General features: G+C 37.5%; 1 protein-coding gene and 1 non-coding gene across 8 annotated transcripts in view; one reads left to right on the top strand and one right to left on the bottom strand.

Moving 5' to 3' along the window:
- The window catches only part of Ctnna3 (catenin alpha 3), a 1,794,873-nt gene extending 1,776,267 nt beyond the window's left edge, over nucleotides 1-18,606 (bottom strand). The window contains exons 1-2 of one of the 7 annotated variants that reach the window (XM_021259452.2): nucleotides 18,588-18,606; nucleotides 14,862-14,955 (exon numbers count right to left, since the gene is read on the bottom strand). In XM_021259452.2, coding sequence (XP_021115111.1) covers nucleotides 14,862-14,934 — 73 coding nt within the window. In that variant the 5' untranslated portion in view covers nucleotides 14,935-14,955; nucleotides 18,588-18,606. Of the gene's footprint in view, nucleotides 1-14,861; nucleotides 14,956-15,492; nucleotides 16,191-16,697; nucleotides 16,914-16,954; nucleotides 17,137-17,330; nucleotides 17,457-18,587 lie in introns of those variants that run through there. The other 6 variants (XM_021259448.2, XM_021259451.2, XM_087185497.1 and 3 more) reach the window with 6 other exon arrangements.
- Trnas-uga (transfer RNA serine (anticodon UGA)) lies at nucleotides 17,512-17,593 on the top strand. Its single transcript has one exon. It is a non-coding gene; the product is annotated as a tRNA-Ser (tRNA).
- Nucleotides 18,607-23,553: the final 4,947 nt, after the last annotated feature.

Genomic DNA, 23,553 nt, shown 5'->3' with positions numbered 1-23,553 from the left:
GAAAAATTAGAAGAATGCAATCATGAAATGTTAAGCAGACTTTACATATTATGTTTACAAACTACTTTCAATGACATGACCAATGCTTAATCCATAATAATGAGTCCAGGAAAAGGCAAATTTTTAAATTATACAGATCATATTTTCTAAAATGTATTAAAATATACATAGAAAAAGAGGCTAAAAGGAAATGTTGAGGAAAGAAAACTTTAAAACATACCAAAAAATTTTTTTTCTTGTTTTGTTTTGTTTGTGCTTGTTTTGTAACAGGGTCTCCTCACAATCCCAGGCTGGCCTCAAACTCGCAGTGATCCTCCCACCTCAGCCTCTCAAGTGTTGGAATTAAACATTTGGGATTATAAGGGTGTACTACCACACCTGGCTCAAAACATAAATAGCGGGCCGAGGATTTAGCTGAGTGGTTTCGCCACCTGCTGTGCAAGTGCAAGGACCCGAGTTCAATCCCCAGTATCAAAAAAAAAAAAAAAGAAGAAGAAGAAGAAAGAAATCAAAACATAAATATCTTTTCATCCTTTCATCTTGCCAGGTGCAGTGACTCGTGCCTGCAATCCAAACCACTGCGGAGGCTGAGGTTGAAGCAGAAGGCTTGCAAGCTCGAGCCCTGCCTGGGCAACTCGGGGAGCCCTTGTCGCAAAAAATTTTTTAAAAAGGATAGGGAAGAAGCTCAGTGCAAAGGCCCTGGGTTCAATCCCCAGAACCAACAAATAAATCATCTTTATTTTTACATCAAGACTGGGGAGGGGGTCGTACCAGGGATGGAACTCAGGACCTTGTGCTTGCGAGGTAGGCATGGTGTCACTGAGCTAAATCCCTGACCCTACATCAAATTTCTATTCCAGGCCTACTAAGTCCTCAAGTGCAATTTCAGCAAAAACACTAAAAACACCATAGGGCACCCTACCAATGTCTAACACAATGGTTCTCAAACAAGCAAGGTGGTTCCTGCATCACAACCACCTGGAGGACCTGTTAAAACAGATTCTAGGCCCCCACCCCTGAGTTTCTAATTCAGCAAACTGCATTTCTAACAGTTACCAGGTGATGCTAATGCTGCTGCTCTGGGGACACTGAGAATCACTGGTTTAAAAAACTATACGTAATTATTATGTATATATGTATGCATTTGTATGTATACATTTAACATTTTTATTTAATTTGAAGTTCTTTGTTGTTTGGGAGATTGGTTTTTTAAAATGTTCAATGTATTTTATTTTTTTAATTTTCATTGGTACATGCTGGCATACATAATGATTACATTCATTGTGGGGACCTGGTACATGTATATAACACATCTTATTTCTCTTTATGTCTACTTCTCCTCCCCAAGCCCTCCTCCATCTCTTTGTCCCATTCCCTTTTGCAAAACATCTGTCTCCCTATTTCCTATTATCGTATATTTTGCTATTGATATTTTGAGTTTATCATATAAGACAAACCAGGCAATATGTAAGCGCGTGCTTATTTCACTTAACATTATGGTCTTAAGGTGCATCCATTTTCCTAAAAGTGACTCAAATTTATCTTTCTTTATAGCAGAATAGTACTCCACTATGCATAAATACCTATATTTTTTGGAGATTCTTCCTGGAATATCTCCAACATATTCTTCTTTTTTTGGTTTTTTTTGAGACAAGGTCCCACTATGTAGTTGAGGCTGCCTTTGAACTATGTTGTCCAGGCTGGCCTCAAACTCAAGGTAGTCCTCCTGCCTCAGCCTCTCAAGTGCTGGCCCCAGCTCCCTGTTTTAATTTATTATTGCTTTATTTATATTCTAACTAATCTATAATTTTAATACTTACAGCTGTGTGCTAATTTATAAAGGTCCATAGTCGCCAGATTCCTATGTGTATTTTACTCCACACTAAAAAAAATTGTGTATTTTGTTGATAAAATGAGACAACAAATCTGGTTTAACCATGTCCAGTTAAACCAAAGCTAGTGAGAGTCCACTGTTTAGAAGAAATGTTGCCTCCTCTGAATTTCCTTATTAACTTCTATATCTAAGTATAAACAATGAGCCAGTAATTTTTAAAAGCAGGAATTTTAAGTTGATCTAAATTTTCAAATTAGAGTTTAAGTTTTTAAGATAAATTTTAAATCCTAAAGAGAATTTTAGGGGAAAATGCTATAAATGTTTAAAAGCAGTCTCTGGCCCTTTTTCTACTCCCTTTTACTCACTGTCCCCAAGAGCCAGCAGAAATATTCACTATGTAACGAACTCTAAGGAGAACTTTCATCACAGAATGATTGTATAATCATCTTACAGCATGTGATAAATGGCAGCACAATGTGATGGTGAAAGAAAAGAACCATTTATAAATCTATTAACTTATTGTTAAATGAACCTTTTGTTAATGTGATTTTTCTACTCTTTAGCCTGAATTTTTAAAGTTCTTCAGCAGTACATTTTGTAGTATCCCATAACAGAAACAATAAGGAAAATATTAATCTAAATCTAATTTTTGAATACTACATGGATTCTAACTCAATCTCCACATTGAGGGGGGATTCAAAGAACATGACAGCCAGGAAGGACATTAATATTCTTCTATGATTTTCTGATAAGAAAACTTTAAACCATACACAATGTAATTTTGAAACTGCACAGTCCAAATATAATAAAAGTTATTTCCAGAATTACTGATATATTAAAACCCAATTTTTAAGACAACTACAAGAATATGTTCTAAGATCAGTATCAATGTTTAGAAATCCTTTCGGGGTGATGAAAATGGTTGAGAGCCAGACAGTAAGTGTTTGCACAGCTCTGTGAATATACAAAGTGACCAACTTGTCTCTTTTAAAATGGTTAATTTTATGATTTATGGTTATATCACCTCAAACAAACCCAAAAATATGACAACTTTCACAGGTTATAAGTTGTTTTAAGATACTTGCTCCAAAATTATGAAGAAAAAAATTTAAGAGGAAAATACTGGTTTTCCTATGTATAAACCAAAGGGTACTAATCTTGAATGCTAATTTCACAAAACCATTTCATTTGATTGGTATCTCCCACCCACCCAGATCTTCCTTTACAATCCCTTCTCTCACGGAGGGACAGTCTTAGTCTGACTTCATACAGGTTCTTTATAATTCTAAGAGAAAATCATCAAAATTTCCAATCAAACTACACATACTAGGGCTAAAAAGCAGAGAGGTAAACACATTACTTTTTTAAGAAATTTTATCAGTACATACTTGTAGTACATTATGTTTACATTCCTTGTGTGAACATGTACATAACACATCTTAATTCCTTTTCTCATCCCCTTTCCCTCTTTCCTCCTCTCTCCATTTCTTGGTCTCTTTCTCATTTAAGAAAAATCTATCTCCCTACTTCCTATTTTTTATCTTTTATTTTGCTATTTATAGTTTGGCTCTCTCATATTAGAGAAACCATGTGATATTTAAGCTCGTGTGTCTGATTTATTTCATTTAATATCATGGTCTCAAGGTGCATCCATTTTCCTAAAATAATTCAAATTTATCCTTTATGCCAGAGTAGTACTCCACTGTGTGTAAATGCCACATTTTCTTTAACCATTCATCTGCGGGTGGATATAGTTACATATGTTTGGAGTTGTTTCTGCATCCTCTATTCGCTTCTGTTGATCCTCACATCTTTTGTGTGTGTGTGTGTGTACAGGAGATCGAACTCGGGACCTTGCGCTCTCGAAGCAGGCGCCGGAACCACTGAGCTAAATCCCCAGCCTCACGTCTGTTTTCATGCCAATACATAGGTTATTTTTAACTACATTAGATTCAAATGGTTTGTATCTTTCAAAATAAATACAAAGTTAAGCTCTTGTTGGATCTTTAGGAGGGAGTATTTTTAAAGAATATTAAAACCTTTGATTAAACTTGGATTCACCCTACAATTTTTTAAATCAGCTACACTATTAAACACACACAAGAAAAAAAGTTATTTTCAGATGTGCAAAATTTAAAAATAATTTTTCCTTCCTTTCTAAGGAAGCCACTGGGGCTCATGATCCCCTAAAGAAAGAAAGTAAGATAAAGAGGAGGAATAAGTCAGGAAACAATAGAAGACATTACAAGAAAGAATTGAAGGGAGATTCGAGGATGACAAGTGAGCACTAGGCTTAAAGCAACTAACCCAGACTGGAGCAAAAAAGTAGAAGGTTCTAAAAAGAATACCTGGATGAACAGAAGAAAGGAAGACAGGAAAGAAGGGAGGAGGAAAAATATACAGGTAGAGAAAGAGAAGGAGGAAATCCTAACAGATTACTTAATATGTTTAAATATAATAAGCGATTTATAGTTCTTTCAGAAAAGTTAGGTATAAATTAGGCAGACAAAAAGAAAGAATACACTACTAATATGTAGGAAACAAAAGTTCTAATACAAAGATTACTTAATCATAATGTAATATGTGGCTTAGCTCTGAACAGCAACCACATAGTCACAGTAAACACTTAACACTGATTTAACCAAATGTGGTCATATAATTTTTAAAAGATGTGGGAAGGGAGAATTGTATTACAAAAATGAACAGCTTATATTTTATATTAGAAAGTTAAGAGATAAAATATGAAACTAAAAATTCAAAATATAGCAGTAAAATATTATTGTTTAGAAAAATAGAATACCAGAATAAACATTTGTAAGTGTTAAAGGTGGTAGTGTCTGGAGAGTAAGAGAGGAGAATGGTAAGCGTGATGAAGGGAATGCTACTTTTTCATTAAAAGTGCTATTACTGAATTTTGTTTTTAAACAAGTGTTTTATCATTAGATAAAAATAAAGCTTAATTTAAAACAACAATATGCATGGATTTCTATAATACCAACTACTGGGGTTATATTTTTAAAATCAAGAAAGGGTAGTATGGTATATAAAACAATTTAAACAAAACATGCTTAAATTAGAACATATTTGTGACTATATAGATATTTTTCCACTTAAAATCTTATTTGAGCATCTGAATAGAACATAGTCTTGGTGGAAATGTCTTAAAAATCTCAAAAATCATAATTTTAACATTGTTGATTTTATCTGTTTGATCAGTAAAAATCTTGTCTTACTACTAGAATTTCACTCAACCTGAAAAGATGCTGTTATGTGTTCTAAGCACTTCTGATTCTTTTTTTGTTTTGTTTTTGGTACTGGGGATCGAACTAGGATCCTTGCGCTTTCGAGGCAGGCGGCAGAACCACTGAGCTAAATCCCCAGCCCCTAGCACTTCTGATTCTTAATGCAACTTCCTAATTAAAAATGTATTGTATTGGGGCAAACTACATAACCCTTCATTTCATAGTTCTCAGGTATATTGGCCTTACATCTTCTTACATAAAATGTAAATCTTACTAAATCTACTTTAATAACGAGCCAACAACACAAAAATAGGCAATGATTTTTGTAATCAAGATATTCTTCTAATATGATATGAAATAACTTATCATCTCTTCCAGAATATATTAGTTTCTTGTTTTTTGTCATGTGACTACAGGGGCTGAATATTAACATTGCTCAATATAACTTGTTAAGAAAATATTAAGAATTAGTCTAACGATGACAAATTAAACACTCCTTTGTCTTCTGTTCTTCTCAAGACTAGATTAACATTGTAGCTAAGTAAACAAGTCTAACTCCAAAATAATCAGAAAGCCAAGAAACCAAGCCTAGAACAGCATTTATGGGGGAAATATATAAAGATGGGGACAGTAGCAGGTGCACAGTCCCTTCTGCCCATTACACAACTAAAAATATAAATGTTTATCTATTTTAAAATAAATACCCAGTTAAAAATATAATGCAGAAAGTATCATGACAAGTTAGTCATGTACCTGTTATTATATAGCTAAACATTTATATTTTAATTTTTTTTAATATAAAGTTCAGTTTTGGAAAAGCTAAGATTAAAAAATTAGATGACTCATAAATTTTCCTTGAAAAGCTGCTACTACATTTCCAGTTCATATGGTTTGATTTTGCTAAAAAGGGTACCAGTGTCAGTCAAATCATAACAAATATGTTTGAATGTATCAAAGGCATTTCTAACACCGTACATCTAAAATAGAAAGCTGGATTTCTCAACTCACTCTCCATCCCTAGATCATACCCACATCCCAGCTCAGGGGCTTTAACCAAATCTGCTTAGAAAAGGGTCACATGTACTGCTGATGTTATGCAGTTTCCTCTATTTCTTAAAGCAATTTGCTTGTGACCCTAATCTTGTACATGCCACATGGAAAAGTAAAAGTTAGACTCACCTTCCTTAGAAATTAGTTTAGCCACATCTTCATTACTGGAGCATGTTCCCTTGCAAGCTTCACACACTTTGCCTACAAATACTCCCTGGATCACTCCAAGTGCTTTATTCCTTCCTGCCATGTTTACTTCTTGTCCTGCAGGCATTCTGGAAAATACAACTTTCTCCGTTCTGCTGCGTTGCCGTTGGTATTTTAGTAACACTTACAAGGAAACATTCTGACCAGCTCCTTGCCAGGTAAAACCAAAATTTGGCTCCATTTTCAAGAGATTAAAAAATAGCAAAAGAAGTCACAGTAGCTATGGTTTATAAATTTAGTTTCCCTTTCCATGAAAAGGTTGCAGGTAAGCTACTTAGAGACAGACAGACTTTTAGAAAACACTTGTCTTCCATCAGGAAATTTATTTTAATATTTCATAACAACCATGCTAGAATTTTTTATTATGTCTCACCTAAATTTTTAAGCTCCTTCTATCTTCTATGTTGTAGATTTAACACTTTATTAAATAATCTTTCTCTTGTTTTCTGACCACTCAAGAAAGTCCCTTAACCTTTGTTCAAATATTAACTCTACATTTTAATTAACTTAAATTAATTGCTCTAATTTTTTTTTTTTTTTTTTTTTTTTTTTTACTTTTTTTTGTACCAGGGATAGAACTCGGGACCTTGCGCTTGTGAGGCAGGTGGAGGCACCACTGACCTAAATCCCTGGCCCCCTAATTTTTTTTTAACATAAGCCAAGAACTATGTAAAGATGAAGTTCCTGATTGGTCACAATCAGTGTGCAGGTGAAACTAAAAGATCAACAATCACATTACATGTTCTAAATCTGGAATTGAGAGCTGAAGAATTTGTTGTTTCAAATGTGTAAAAATTGAGCCAGGGATTTAGTTCAGTGGTTCTGGCGCCTGCCTTGAAAGCGCAAGGTTCCAAGTTCAAGCCCCAGTACCAAAAAAAAAATGTGTAAAAATTTATTGAGTGTATACCCAGAGCAAGACTACATTTAGATAGATTAAAAAATTCAAAGATATATATAATCATGAAAAAGTAAATAGTATGGAAATAATATGAAGGATTTTACCTTTTACATTTAAAAAAAAACTAGTACGAGTCAAAATTAAAACAGTGGAAGAAACTATTTCTTGCTTATTGTCAAAGATTTTTTAAAATGATAAGACTATAGGGCATAAGAAACTCAACATTATAAAAACTAGATACTGGGGTCAGGGATTTACCTCAGTGGTACTGCTGCCTGCCTCACAAGCACAATGTCCTGAGTTCAATCCCCGGTAAAAAAAAAAAAAGCTAGATACTAAACTATTTCTGATATGAATAAAAACTGAACCTATCTGGAGAAAAAATTAAGTAACAGGTTCCAAAATCCTTTTCAAAATACATGCTTTGGAGCTGTGGGTGTAGCTCAGTGGTAGTGAGCTTATCTACAATGCAGGGTGGCCCTCAGGCCAATCCCCATCACTGCAAAAACAAAAAACAACTTACATTTGACCAGATATTATATATCTAGGAGTATATACCAAGGAAATAACCAAACAGATATTTAAATATTTACAGCAAGTGAGCAAAATAATTTGTAACTGTGAAAAATTATGAATAATCTAAACATCCTAAAACATGAAATCTTTTTTTAAAAATATTTTGATACATAAGTGGGTATTAAAAGGATCATTTAGGTTGACTAAGCATACATATATCAACATGGACATATTCCTGGAATAAAGCAATTTTCACAAAAGTACAGTATTTCTATAAATAACATGCATCACTTTTTATTTTTTTTATATAGAGAATGTCGCTGGGTGTGGTGGCGCACATCTATAATCCTAGCACTCAGGAGGCTGAGGCAGGAGAACTGCCGTGAGTTCAAGGCCAGCCTGGGGTACACAGTGAGTTCAAGTCCAGCCTGAACTATATGGTGAGCCCCTATCTACAAAAAAAAAAAGAAAAAAAAAATAGAGAATTTCCCCAGATATTCTGCCTCAATTTTTTTTTTTTTTTGGTACTGGGGATCTAACTCGGGTACTTGCCCTTCCGCAGCAGGCAGCGAATAATAAACCAGTCTAGAGTAAGTTCTGGAAATATAAATTTTTAATATGTACATCCTTCCCTGTGTGTGTGTGCGCACACAAGCAAACACACTCATCTGGGTGATCTTGACCCAAGTGTTCTGCAGAGCAACCTTTGAGAAATGGTATATTAACATATCTTGAATCTGAAGAAAAATTCCACATGTAAAATAGGAAGATTCTGAAATATGAATCCACAGTTGAAAAAGATGCTGAAATAGAAAGAATGAGAAATAAAGTAACAGGAAAATGAAATATATCAACTGAGTAGACTATTACGCAGCCATTAAGATAACCACAATGACCGAAACAGACATAATTTTAAATTATGATATAATTTTAAATTATGATATAATTTAAAGGTATGCTAATAAATGACACAAATACAAAAAGCCTAGCTCAAAGGTTCAAAGGCAAAGATCTTGAATAGACATTTCTCCAAAGGAGACCTACTAATAACCAATAAGCAAGAGCTCAGTATCATTCATTATTAAGGAAATGCAAAATAAGATACTATTCACATCTATTAAAATGGTCATAATATTTAAAGAACATTGAGCAGGATGCGGAGAAAGTGGAACCCTCATACATTTGTAGGACTGTAAAACGGTGCCACTGCTGTGAAAAATAGTTCAGCAGTTCCTCAAAAAGCTAAACACAGAATTACCATGTGACTCAGAAATTCTACTTCTAGGTATATACCCAAGAGAATATCTGAAAATATATGTTCAAAGACCTGTACATGAATGCTTATAGAAGTATCATTCATAATAGTTAAAAAGTAGAAACAATCCAATGATAAATGAAGAAATAAAATGTGCTATGCCCATATAATGCAATATTATTCAGCCATGGAAGAAATGAAGTGATACTTACATACCAATGTTCACAGTAGCATTATTCACAATAGTCAAAGGCTAGAAACAACCCAAATGCCCAACATCTGATAAATGGATAAACAAAATGTTGAATATGCATAGAGTGGAGTATTATTCAGCCAAAAAAAGAAAATTCTGATAGATGCTACAACATGGATAGATTCTGAAAACATTATGTTAAGTGAAACAAGCCACACACAAAAGGATAGAAATTTATGATTCTATTTATATAAGTTACTTACAGGAATGAAAATAGAACAGAAATTACCAGGGAGTGAAAGAAGAAGGAATGTGAAATTATTGTTTATTGAGAACAGTGTTTCTGTTTGGGATCGTGACAAAATTCTGGAAACAGAAAGGGGTGTACAACACTGCAAATATATGTAAGACCCCTTAATTATGCACTTAAAATAGTTAAAACATTAAGTAAGTGGGATCTTATCTTATTGGAAAGCTTCTGCATTGCAAGAGAAACCACCAACAGAGCTGGGAGACAACCTACAGTGTGGGAAAGGATTTTCGGCAGCTGTACCTCAGACAAAGGACTACTATCTAGAATATATGAAGAACTGAAGGAAATCAGACCCCCCAAATTCAAAGACCCAATTCAAAAATGGGCATCTGAAATGAACAGACATTTCTCAAAGAAGTAAAAGCAGCAAATAAACATATGAAAAAATGTTCAACATCACTGGTTATTCGAGAGATGCAGATGAAAACAACACTGGGATTCCACCTCACCCCAGAAAGAATGGCTGCTATTAAGAAATCATCCAAAAAAAAAAAAAAGAAAGAAAGAAAGAAATCATCCAATAGCAAATCCTGGCGGGGGCGTGGGGAGAAAGGAGCCCTTCTCCATTGTTGGTGGGAATGCAGACTGGTGTAACCACTGTGGAAATCAGTATGGAGATACCTCAAAGAATTAGGCTTAGAGGTCCCATTTGACTCAGCTATCCCCCTGCTAGGTATCTTCCTAAAAGAATTAAAAGAATCATACCACAGTGATATAAGTGCACCCATGTTTATAGCGGCACAGTTTGTAATAGCAAAGGCATGGAAACAGCCCAAGTGCCCATTAACTGGAAACTGGATAAAGAAGATGTGGTTTTTTTATAAAATGGGGTACTACTCAGCCATGAAGAATGGGAGACTAGAGACATTTATAGCTAAATGGATGCATATTGAGGCCATCCTCTTAAGTGAAATAAATAGGACACACATGCGTAAATACCAAATAGTTTCTCTAGTGTGAGAAACTGAAAGTGTAATTAAAGATACACACAGATGAAATGGCCTAATAACGTATTTCTCGGATTGTGTTTCCATCGCGTGTCATATGACTGTATCGAAATTTAAATTAGGGAGAAGTTTGCCTTATGTGGAGTCTGCTAGCTAACTGGAGTTTTTTTCCAGACCACTATTTGTTCAATGTTGGTTTGGGGTATCTTTCTGAAACAAATCACATCCTCTGATGTCTTGTTGGTGCCTGAGATGTTTTTTTAAATTATATGGAAAAATGTTTAAGTGCTTTTCAGTTTGTTTTGGTTGAGTTCTACTGTATTTCAATATTATTGGAGGGTTTTTTTCCTTGCATTGTTCTTCTTTGAATGGTTTTAATTTTTGTATGTGTGTGTTTGATAATAAAGTTATTTTTTAAAAAACAGTAAGTTTTATGTTATGTATATCTTTACCATAATATTTTAAAGGCAAGTAATGCAATATTGTTAAAACACTGAAAAGGAAATGAAGTAGTGATGCATGATACTACATGGATGAATCCTGAAAACATGCTAAAAGAAAAAAGCCAGATATAACGCCAGATACAGAATTGTATGATTCCATCTATATTAAATGCACAGAATAGGTAAATATATAAAGATAGCAGATTAGTGACTCCCAGGGGCTGGGGACCCTGCAAGAGTGGGATGTGATTGCTTAATGGTACAGAACTTCCTCTTCATGAAAACATGCTAGGATAGTGGCAATGGCTGGTACAACATCATGAATGTGGTGAAGGCCACTGAATTGTATACTTTAATGGCTAAAATAGTGAACTTTATGTTATGTGACTTTTACTTCAATAAAATAAAAAATAAATTAATTAATTTAAAAATAAATTAAATTATATTAAAACTATTAAAAAGTATATAAGTATGTGGTGACTAAAAATAAGTATTAAAAAGCCTTAAGTGTTTTTTTCTAGTTTTCAAACTTTAATTAACACTGTTTATATTGTTTTCATAATGAAAAGAGAATTAACATGTATCAAGTATCTACTATATATTAAATACTGTACTAGGCATTTTCATGAATAATGACTTTTCCAGCCATGCTGAAGGAAACATCTGACAGAAACATGGAAGGGAGCAAAGGAATCTAGTTATGGGGAGAAAAAAAACTAAATGCCTCCTTATCGATTATTATATATATAAAACAAAGTACCTCTAAACATGGCAGCTTTAAATAACTATTTACAAGATATCTCTGTACATTTAACAGCATAAGCATAGATAATCTCTCTAAGGTCAACTTGATTTTTTTTGTCGTTGTTGTTACTGGTACTGGGAATTGAACCCAAGGCCTTTGCACTAAGCTACACCCCAGCTCTTTTTATTTTTTATTTTCAGAAAAGGTCATACTAAATTGCTCAGGCTGGGTTTGAACTTGTAATCCTCTTACCTCAGCTTCCCAGAGTACTGGGGTTACAAGCATGCACCACCATCCCTGGCTTTTCGTATACTGTATTGTATTATATTACATTATATTATATATTTTATATAGCTGTAAATCTCACTGTTGCACAAGCTTAGCTTCCTGAATTATTAATTTTATGTGTCAATTTGACTGGGTTAAATGCCAACATGACTGGTACAATATTACTTTTGGGTGTGTCTTTAAGGGTGTCTCTGCAAAGGACAAACATTTGAATCAGTAGCCTGAGTAAAGAAGAGCACCTTCACCAATCATCCCATCTGCTGAGGGTGTATATAGAACAAAAAGATAGGAAGGGCAAATTCTCTCTCCTTGAGCTAAGACATCTACTTTTTTTTTTTTTTTTTTTTGGTAATGGGAATCAAACTCGGGACCTTGTCCTTGCAAGGCAGGCACTGGAACCACTGAGCTAAATCCCCAGCCCAAGACATCTACCTTTTTAATGCCCTCAGAATCAGCCCTCTGGATTCTCAGGCTTTCAGACTGAATTACACCACCAATTTTGCTAGTTCTCCAATTTGGAGAGAGCAGATCACTGGATTTCTCAGCCTCCATAACCTCATAAACTAGTTACTTCATAAATCTCCTCTTAGATATGTAGCCTATTGGTTTTATTTCTCTGGAGAACCCTGACATACACTCAAGTGAAAAGACTTGGCTTTCTTGTTATAACAGCCCCAAAAGAGAAGTCAAAACTACTAAAAGAGATGTTATTTTATAAAGAAGGAAGATAATATTATGGATCTAGTTGTTTCACAATTACAATCATAATCATCAATGTAATCATAGTTGTCTTTTATTCTATCCTTAAAATTCTTAATTTCAGCTGCCTTTATAAAAACCCCACTACCATCAATTCCACACAGAGAAGTAGATCAGAGAGTTTTGGGGGGGGTTGGTTTTTGGGGGGTTTTTGGTATCGGGGATCAAACTTGGGACCTTGCACTTGTGAGGCAGGTGGCGGAACCACTGAGCTAAATCCCTGGCCCAGATCAGAGAGTTTTATAGAGAATCAATTCAATTCTCATAAGTAACTGAGTATAAGATTTCTTTTTTTGGTACCAGGGATCAAACTCAGGACCTTGCACTGTGGAGGCAGGCGGTGGAACCACTGAGCTAAATCCCCAGCCCAAGATTTCATTCTTAATAAATGTATTCTGCCCTTTGATATCTGATTAGGTTTAAAAATAAGTTAAGATGTCTTGGATTGGTCTAGACCTCTGCTATAGCTAAATCAAAGAGAACTACTTCTTTAAAGAACTTGAGCTTGAATATTATAGTGGTATCACATCCTTTAAAAAGTTTCCATCCTGGGTCAGGGATTTAGCTCAGTAGTTCTGGCGCCTGCCTCAAAAGCGCATGGTCCCAAATTCAATCCCCAGTACCAGAAAAAAAAAAAAAAAAAAAGATTCCATCCTTCTTGGTTCCATTTGTTACTTCTTAATTGATCATAGCATTAGAGTACTGATTAGGTAGGAAAATCCTTTAAGTAAATCACTCTATTGCTGACTAGAGTTCAACTTCAGTCTTCTTCAAACAATTATGTACAAGCACCATAATAACTAAAAGGCAACATAAAATTAATTGCTTAAGGCTTTGCAGGTCCAGTCATTTGTAATTCAGCAATTTTTTGATAAGTATTTCCATTACTTTTTACAATATGTGTAATTTACCAACTGAGCCTTCATAAAGATTTTACTGCCAAGAGTTTAGAAATTTTCTTTGCCCAACTTATACTGTTTTCTCATATTTAGTGTCCAAAATATAAACCTAGAGTTATCTTCTAATTACTGAAAATTTAAAGTCAAAACTCCTGAATGTTTTAGAGATGGCCAATGTTTACAGGTGGTTAAGCCTCTAAAACTTTGCAGTTGTTGACAACTCTATTCCTTTCAAGTGAAGTAGAAAACTTCACAAGGCAGCTAAATTAAAAGTAGCAGACTCTGGACACCTGTCATTGGTTACCGTATGCATGTTCTATGTGGCATTTCCATAAGAAATTTTGAGTCTGATTGGCCTACCTTGAGTTGTGTAGTAGGCAAGATCTTAAGATGGCCCCCATGATTCCCATCCCTGCTGCTAACATCCCCCTCAATTGGACAGGACTTGTGAATATGATGGAATAGTCACTTCAATGATTACTTCATATTATCTAAAATTCTGTTATATAGACCAGAGAAAAATCCTCCTGCTGACCTTGAAGAATGAAAGTACCATGTTCTGGACAGGGCCTCGTGGCAAGGACTAGTGTATGTTACAGCTTGTGTCTAGATGTCCTCCCAAAGCCTCATGCAGTCATAAGGTGGGACTGAATCTAGGGTGTGTGATACTGGAATTAAGGGTTTGTGATTACTAAACCACATGAGTGATTGGTTTGGAACCACCCTCATCCCGGTAGTCTGGATGGGATCAAAGTGGCAGAAAGATACTGCTAAGGTCTTTTGTTGCTTTTGCTGCTTCTATTGTCATGAACTGTTGCTTCTCTGCTGCCTTGCCTTGGAGCCAGGTGATTTGGACTGAAACCTCTACAAACTGTAAGCCAAATAAATCTTTCCCTCTTTAACTTTGGGTGTGGAGTATTTTGTCTTAGCAACAAGAGAAAGTATCACAGTGTACAATCTCTAGGAGCTGAGAATGGTCCCCCACTGATACACAGCAAGTCCTACAACTGCAGGAGCTGAATTCTGCCAACAAATAGTGATTTAGAAGAGGATGCAGAGCCTCAGATGGGACTGGAGCCCCAGCTGCCACCTTGAGACCTGGTAAGACTTTGAGCAGAAGACCCAATCAACTCATAACCACCCTTCACCTACAGAAATTGTGAGACAATGAATTTGTGTTGTTTAAAGCCACTAAATTTATGAATATTTCTTATGCAGCAAAGGAAACTAATACAAGTTTCACCATTCCTTCACCAGAGGACAGGGGAATACCTTCATAACAGCCAAAGTAAGGTTTCGTCCAATAGGGAGGGGTGGTCCTTCTTAAGTGCAATTGAGGCATCATTATCAGTTGAGAGGACAGATGCTGGAATAAAAAAGAACAACAATTACCCACCACAATATATTCTCTAGCTGATATCTCACAAGCTTTCAACATTCAACTTACAACCCCCACACTGTTGTTTTTGTCTACTGCCATAAACAGACTTCTAGATTTATGTGTCACAATGCCAGAGACTAGCAAACACCACATGAGAGAGGGCAAAGGGTCTAGTGAGAACATTAGACTACTTGCCTTTAAAAGTTGTAGCCCTTAATATGCCATTAATTATCTGTGAGGCCTTAAGCAAACAACTTGTGGGCCACAGTTTACTGTCTGTACATGAAGGGATTAGATTAGCTTTTAATGTTTCTCCCAGCACTAAATTTCTATGATATTATAAAATGCCCCAAAAACTCCCACCAAAATAATTCAAAATAAATTATTGATTTGCTGTAAAAGAACAAAGGAATGCCATACTGTTCCCAACCACATGCCGTGTTATGCCTCTGAAAGTGGCACCAAGAAAGGTTTTCTGAGAAAGTCACAAGATATTTGCCTATCACACTCAAATTAGCTTACCAAAAGCCAGCCACATAAAAGAACAGAAACTGGGGATGGCAGGAAGGAAGAAGCTATCAGAAGAACCTGAGGCAAACTAAAATTTACATGATTGTAAAGCTATGCTTTATGATGTCATTGCTATGAATTATAATACATTTCTATTGTAACCATATTAGAACATATTATGTATTTTTTTCTTCTAATTTGCCATTCACTTCATTAAATAACAATGCTAAAGATCTAAGGTTGGATTCAAAAGAATTCATCTGGAAATTCACTTTGGGGACTCATTTTAGCAATATGATCAATCAGCCAAGAAAAAAAGAAGCAATTTTGGTTTTTTGTTAGCACGTATTACAGAGAATAATAGGTCTCACTGTGACATTTTTCCATATGTACATAATATACTTTGAGCATATGCTTCCCCCATTATCCTTCCCAGCTTTCTCCCCCTCTTCTCTAATACTCAGCAATCTCACTTTTAAAGCCTACATTAACTCAAACCAGTTGAAAATTAAATATTAAATATTTCACTTTTGAAACGTTGGAAAGAAATTTCAATCACAATTGTTCTCAACAAAACATATTAACTTTATAATAGATTCTTTCCCTTTGCAGTGTTGCTTTCCTCTCCAAAAACACCCTCAAGGAAAATTCTGATTTAAGAATTTTAACCATAATCAGTTTCTGTAACTGTCAATCTCTTCAGCAAGTGAAAGGAATTCTTAATAGAGGAAAGGGAAGTTAAGGAAAAGAAAAAGCTTTCAGTAAACAACTGTTCTCATTCAACTAGAAGGGAAAAAATAAATGTAAAACAAAAGATTGAGACACAACAATAAAATGGTGAGATTACATTCTTGAAGAATGTCTATTGGAGGACATACCAGGGAATTTCATGTATAGGACAAAACTTGTACCTGCGAAGTTGGGAATAACTATGTTCCCCTGCAGTACCCATAGGCAAATGGAACCACTCCTGTAACTCTGCCAAATTAAAAAAGATAAAATTCCCAAAAGAATAATTTCACAGTAGATATAAGTTATCATTTCAATTATTAAGTACTCTGTCCCATTCCACAATTAAATGGGTTTAGAGACCTAGCACATAATTTAGTAAAGAGAAATGCTAAATCTCAAGAAAGTTCTACACCTTTCCTGGCGGGTCACTTAACCTCGGGGCTTGCAAAAGTCAAGGATTTGTCTTCCCTCAGAATGAACCGTACCATTAGGAGAAGAACCGGGAAGCGCCTGCACTTAGGGGAAATTGAAACAAGGGGAGGCGCGGGTAGCAGCTGCGCATGCGCTCCGCGAACACACCCATGCCTCCGTTTCCAGAGGTGGCGAGGGAATGCAGCCCTTAAAAGGGCTCTGAGTTCTAACAAAGTAACGCAAATAAAACACCTAAGGCCGTAGCCACACTTAACGAGGGAGCAAATTAATGGCATTTAAGGGTAACCAATGCAGACGTAACGAGTAGAACTTAATTCGCAAGCTGTCTCCTCAGAGTTGAGAGCATACTCTCCCGCTGGGCTCGGCCAAAAGGGGTCCGTTCGGTGAGAAAACAGGGATATGGCTGAGTGAACAGAAGCCCCCCTAGACCGCGGCAGGAAAGAGCTCTGAGGGGAAATCCTCAGGCGGGCGACGCGACGTCCGCGATGCTGCCCTCTCAGAAATGCACAAATTTTCGAGAGTGTGGGCCCGCAACACTGAACGGGACGGATTCTTGTTTCGCGTTAATGCCTTAGTAAGTCAAATAAAGAAGCGGGAGGGCAAAAACTAGGCCCGTGACCAAAAACCCCGGGAGGCTGAGGTTACCGGAACGCAACGCAAGAAACAGTTTTTAGAGCCCACTGTACCCCTCCTTAGGGAGTCTCCATGAATCCCTAGCTTTCGCGTTGTAGTCCCCCCAAATCGAGTCCTCAGCCCCAGCTGCCGCTCAACTGCGCACCGGGCGGTTGCAGGCCCCGCCCATTCGCGGTTCTGGCGCCAGCGCAGTGATTATTACTAAAGTGTCTCCGCCTCTAGGTTCCTTTCGTAGCAGCGATGGCCGAGTGGTTAAGGCGTTGGACTTGAAATCCAATGGGGTCTCCCCGCGCAGGTTCGAACCCTGCTCGCTGCGGAAGCGGGTGCTTCTCTCTTTTTCCTTTCAACAGATGCTTCCTTGCAATCATAACCCTTATTCTTCCATTCTTAAGTCCATGCCTACCAGCTAAATGGCGCACCCAAGGAATGCTTTATTGTGCGGAAAGAAGGGCCAGTAAATGTCAGGGCTGCAAACACAGTACTATTTATACCAACGGGAGAAGCCAGTCGCTGCCCTACAAAATTTTAGAATTGTGCTTAATCTGAAGGGCAAGTTCACATAACAGAAATAAAATACTGTTATTGGTGGACGTTTTCAGACCATCACAGCTTGAACAAGCTATTACCTCACTAAAACTATGGGCAAAACTATGCTACCTTTCCTTCCGTTTCAGAATCACCTCCAATAGTTTCCCTGCCATTGTGATCCCCTAAAACTGATATGAAATGGGAGTGTTTTAAATTTTTAAAGTTCCATTTCTAAAGCATGATAGATAAAACATTAAGATGATGTTCGTGCTAAGGGAAGGCATTCCTGATGCATTGCCAAATGCAAAAAGAGGGCATGTTAGAAAACAGTACATAAAAAATAAATAAATAAAAATAAAAGACAAAAGAAAAAAAACGAAAAGAAGAAAACAGTACATATAATGATTACATTTTCGTTAAATAATTCATTCGTATACTCATCTGTGTGGGGGAAATGGGTGCGAAGAGAGAAGGCAATAAAGACAGAATGAATGGAGGCTGGAAAGACGCCAAAATGTTAGCCGGGATTATTAGCTCTGAGTGATGGGATTTGAGGGCATTTAATTTCTTAACAGCTTTTTGCTTAACTGGGTTCTCTAAAACTTTTCATATGGACCCAGTATTATGTTTTGAATTATAAAATTAACATTTGACAACCTGCACATCCCCCTTCTGCTCCCCTTCACCCACTTCCACCATGTCTCGCCTCCCCATAATCCCGAGGTGCTCTTTGGTTTTTCCCCCCTTGACACCTGGCGGGTAGGGATAGTTTTCTGTGGTACCTGAAGTGGATTCCACCCACACAGCCTGCTGCAGTTTGGGTAAGTGTCCCCCAGGACCCACGTGTTACAGGCTTGGTCCCAAAGTGGCCCTATTGGGAGGTGGTGCAGTAGAACTTCTAGAAGACAGGGCCCACGGGAAGTCCTCAGGTAACTTGGGTGTGCCCTGGAAGGGGATTGGAGGACCTTGCCTGCTTCCTTTGTGTCTTTTACTTCTTAGTTTATGAGGTAATCAATTTCCTCTGCCACATGCTCCCCACCATTGCCATCTGGGACCCCTACCAGAGGCCAAAAGCATGAGGTCTAAGTCACTAAATTGCGTAGGCTGGGCTGGAACTTGCCATCCTCCTACCTCAGCCTCTCAAAGCTAGGGATACAGGCTTGGCCACCACACCAGGACTGAACCTTTTTTCTTATAATTATCTCAAATATTTCACAATAGTGGCAGAAACTTGATTCATGTACAGCTTCATTCCATTTGACACTCTGTAAAACATACACACCGTATTTTAAATCTGCATTGTCTCTTCTCTGCCTGGTCCCCACTTCTGCCACCATTCAAGTCACTTATAAATAACCAGTTAGGGGCAGGGGTTGTGCAGTAGCTCAGGATTATTTAGCATGCACAAAGTCCTTGGTTCAGTCTTTCAGTTCTGCAAAGAAAAATAAAAGAAAGAAACTGCATTCCTTTCCTAGCTGGTCTCCTTCCCTATATCAGTCAGGATCAACTGTGAATTATAGAAAAATCCAACTGTGCTGGCTTAAATACACATGGGTTTATCTCAAGAAGCCTGGATGACAAGTACCATTCCTGGACCCAAGAAACTGAAATAGTATACAACTTCTCATATTTATTTCAGTTTTAAAAATTAAAAAAATTTTGACTCGATATTAAAATGTTAATCCAAAAAAGGGAGAGACCCAAAATTTTAAATTCATATATGCCATCAAAAAGACAAATAATATTGCACAATTAATAATCAATTCTATTTTTATTTATTTATTTTCAGTGCTAGGGGTTGAACCCAGGGCCTGGTGAGTGCTAAGCACATGCTATACTCCTCAGCTACACTCTCAGCCAATTTAACTTAATAAGTGGTGTTCTATCAGGTATAAAAGATAGCTTCATTCGAGAACTCTTTTTTTTCTTGGTAAATTACATCTTACTGTTTCAAGAGGCTATTGCAAGTAAATATGTAAGATATAATGTTTAATATAAATAGTTAGATGAAAAACAGAAAAGGAAATTCTCAGATGAAAGAAGGGTTCTTTCTATCTTGTGCTTTGCTAGTTGTTACCAGTAGGTCCTGATCCCGTTTGTGCCTCATAGTTCTAATATAGCTGATTCACCTCCAGATTTCACATCTGGTTTCAGCCAAGAAAGGAAAAGGCAAGAATCTTCATTTTATAGCTCCTTTATCCTAACTGTGTAAAATGGCTACCACTATCTACAAGACACTCTAGGAAGTATTGTTAGCTGAATATATTGCAACCTAAATCAAAATTGGAATTTTATTGGTAAGGAAAAAAGATAGATGTTACTGAATGTGCAACCCATTGTGTATGCCACACTCCTGTGACAGAAAAATCAAAGCTTCTAAGCACAGGGCCTTCAAGGACATCTCCCTGTTGGCCTTCCCAGCCCTCGCTCTTTCCCCTTCTCCTTTTGAGTTCTTGGCAGGATTTCCTGCCTTGTCCTTTGGATCTTGCCTTTGGACATTTTTTTGACATGTTTTCATGCAACTACCTGGATTATACTTCTCTTACCTTCACTTCTCACCTTTCATTAGGGAAAAGAGGGCTGTCTATCATTTGAAACCTCTTCCTATTAAGGAGACTTGCTCTCCTTTTAAATCTATGGCTTCAATCTATGCCCACCCCCAGCATAAAAGGTTAAAAAATTTAAAAGCCACACACTTGCTTTCCCAGTCTCACTTGCAGATGGCATAACCATCACTTGCATGTGACAGGCCCAGCCAATCAGGTGTGCCCACCCCAATTTCCAATCAGGAACTATCCATACGAGAGGCAGATGAGGTGGGAACCCATCCTAGTGATGGGCAGAAACACTGGAAGAAGTTTCTCTTACTCTGAGTCCAACCCAACACCCACCTATGCCTCCTTGGAAGCCACCTTTTTCTGACCCACACCCACACAGGGATTTCAAAAGGCAGCTGAGACTTACAGCTGTTTGGTGGCAGGACAAGAGTGTGCGCACCAGACTGGTGGCATAACATTATTGCTGTGTGATCTTGCACTCTACCTAGTTGAAGTTGTTCCTGCTCCATTTTCCAAAATTGGCTTTGCAAGCTTCTTGGCAGTTGAACAAGCTGTTTAAAATCCTTCCAATAAGTTTCTGCTTCAATTGGCCCCAACTTTTTTTCTTCCAAACACCAGATAAAAATTCCCTCTTTACCCCACCGTCATCTGCTGGAAAAACACATATTCTTTTTTCAAGCATCACCTCCTGAGTAAAGCGTTCCTGCAACTCCCAGGCTGATCCACAGCCCTTCCCAATTCCCTACTCCATATTTTAGCAAGGATTGCACTGCACTACTTCCACCTGTTTGCCTCTGCTTTGGTTTAAATGTCCCCATCAAATCTCATGTTAAAATTTAATTCCCACTGTAAGAGATTGAGGGTTTGGGAAAGGTAATTAAGATTAAATGAGGGGCTGGAGATTTAACTCAGTGGTGCCACTGCCTGCCTCACAAGCGAAAGTTCCTGAGTTCGATTCCCCGGTACCAAAAAATAAAGATTAAATGAGGCCATGAAGGTGGGGCCCTAATGCAATGAGACTGTGGCCTCATAAAACAAGACGGAGAGAGCTCAGCTAGGATATACAGTCCCCCTTTTCATGTGATCCCCTCCTTGCCTTGGGATTCTACAGTCCCTGCAGCAAGCCCAACCTAACCAGATACAGCTGCCCAATTTGAACTTCCAGCCTTCAGAACCATGAGCTGAATAAACCTCTTCTTTATATAAATTACCCAGTTTGTATATTTAGTTACAGCAACAGAAAATGAGCTAAGACAGCCTCTCTTCCCACTAAATGATTATTTTCCTAAGACTGTGTAAAGGGAAAATCTCTGTCATTTTTGTATCTCTGTGTCCCTGCCTAGCAGAGAAAAGGTGCTCATATTTTTGATGAAGGAATGAATAAACATATGAGCCAGCACACAGATCCACACTCCAACCCTAGAACACCCCAAAAAAGCAGGGGGCAGGCATATCCAATGTACTATCTTAAAAAAAAAGGCAGTGCTGAGAGGTCTTCCTTTTTGAAAGTCACTAACCTTTGCCTTATATGAGTTCATTTGATATACAGCATCCTCCATCTACAGTAGTTTTAAATTAAAAGATGGCAGAAGGAAACACCTCATGTCCCCTCCTCTTTCCATTGCCTTCCCTTCCCAGCACTGAAGATCAGGTTGCGGCAGGTGGCAAGCAGTTCCAGACCTTTGACTCCCTGAGAGTGCCTCACTTTGTGCATGCCTCCACGCAGCTCGCAGGTCACCTGTCAGTAGTGAGAAAAGAAAAACTCCACAGAAGACATTGGATGTGGGAGGACGAGAAGGAAGTTCTACAGTGAACTCTTCTTCCCAAGCAAACTGTTTCACCCTTTTCCCACATTTCTGTTCTCCTGAGTCCCCCTTCCACCCCCAACCAGCCATCCTGTGCATTCTTTGGAGACAGCTTATTCTGCCCGACCTTGAATTGTGCATAGTCTTAAAAATTTTCCTTCAAGACTCCAAATTTTTTACTTTTTTTCATGGTATAGGACAATTCAGACTTGTCCTTGTCTGCACATCACAATGCCCAGCAATCAAAGAGCCCTCCTCAGAAGGCAGAGAGAGTTATAAAAATACTAGCAAGGTTTCCCTCCCCTAAAACATTTCTCTACCCAGTCCTTCAGCAGAATATAAACCCTGCAATTTCCCAGAATTCAGTCGCCTTAAACAAAAATAGAACAAAATCAACTTTTTTGCAAAGTTTAATCAGTTAATTCATAATAAATGCCAAGCTCATAATCATCCCTTCCTTTCTAAATCCAAGCCTTTCTCCGCATTCCTCATCCCTCATCTCAGCATTTCCGGTATCTCCAGCCCTGGATCACACCCAGTAGGAGTCATCCTGATACTTCCTTTCCCCCATCCCATTTCCTATCCAACCCCAGTGCCACTGATTTTCCCCTAAATATTCTGAAAACCCCCTTTGTGCTGTTTCTACCACTTCCACTCAATCTAAACCAACACCACCTATCATCTTGCTTCTCAGCCTCCTAATTATCTCCTCCATCCGAGTTTCTTCCTCTCCTACCTATTCTTTAAAAATGTACATTGGTTTCCTAACCCTCCTCTTGGAAATGCTTCTGGGAAGTGTTATTAAAATAAAGACTAAAATTGTTAGCATGGCCCCACAACTCTCTGAGATCCCTCCTGGTAAGCTTCCTGGCCTCTCTCCCTCATTCTCCGGCCAGACATACCAGCCTTCTTTTTGTTCCTTGAAGACACCAAACACTTTGCCTTAGAAATTTTGCACATGTCCCAATCTCATCCTCCTCATCAAAGTGGACAGGTTTCCTTCTTACATGAGTTCATTTTGTTCTGGTTTTTTTACACTTAAAATAATCTTTGATACATTAGTATAAATATTTGCATTTCTCCCCACATGTGTGTGTAGCCTCTAAATCCCCTTCTCTGGTATTTAGAAGGCCCTCAACAAATAATCTTGTTAAACGAATTTTGTGGTTCAGAGGGTCAAAAAGCAGGAGGTCTCAGAATACCTGAAGAGGAGGGAGGTAGAATCTCCCGTGAGGGAGAAGACACTCCATTTCCTTCAACTGTGAGGGAGAAAGCAAAATTATGCCTGAAGACATTTGTTCCCTGACTGCATAGATCAGCAGGAATATTGCAGCAGAACCACCTGATATATTGCAGTGCTGGTTAGCCTGATTTATGAAGCTGTT

The sequence above is a fragment of the Heterocephalus glaber genome, unplaced genomic scaffold (assembly GCF_053883595.1).
Source record: "Heterocephalus glaber isolate CG9 unplaced genomic scaffold, H.glaber_assembly_v1.0 deba00001497, whole genome shotgun sequence".
In the NCBI taxonomy this organism is placed as follows: Eukaryota; Metazoa; Chordata; class Mammalia; order Rodentia; family Bathyergidae; genus Heterocephalus; species Heterocephalus glaber.
Note: the sequence above shows the minus strand (reverse complement) of the source record. Positions and strands in the feature narration are given on the sequence as shown.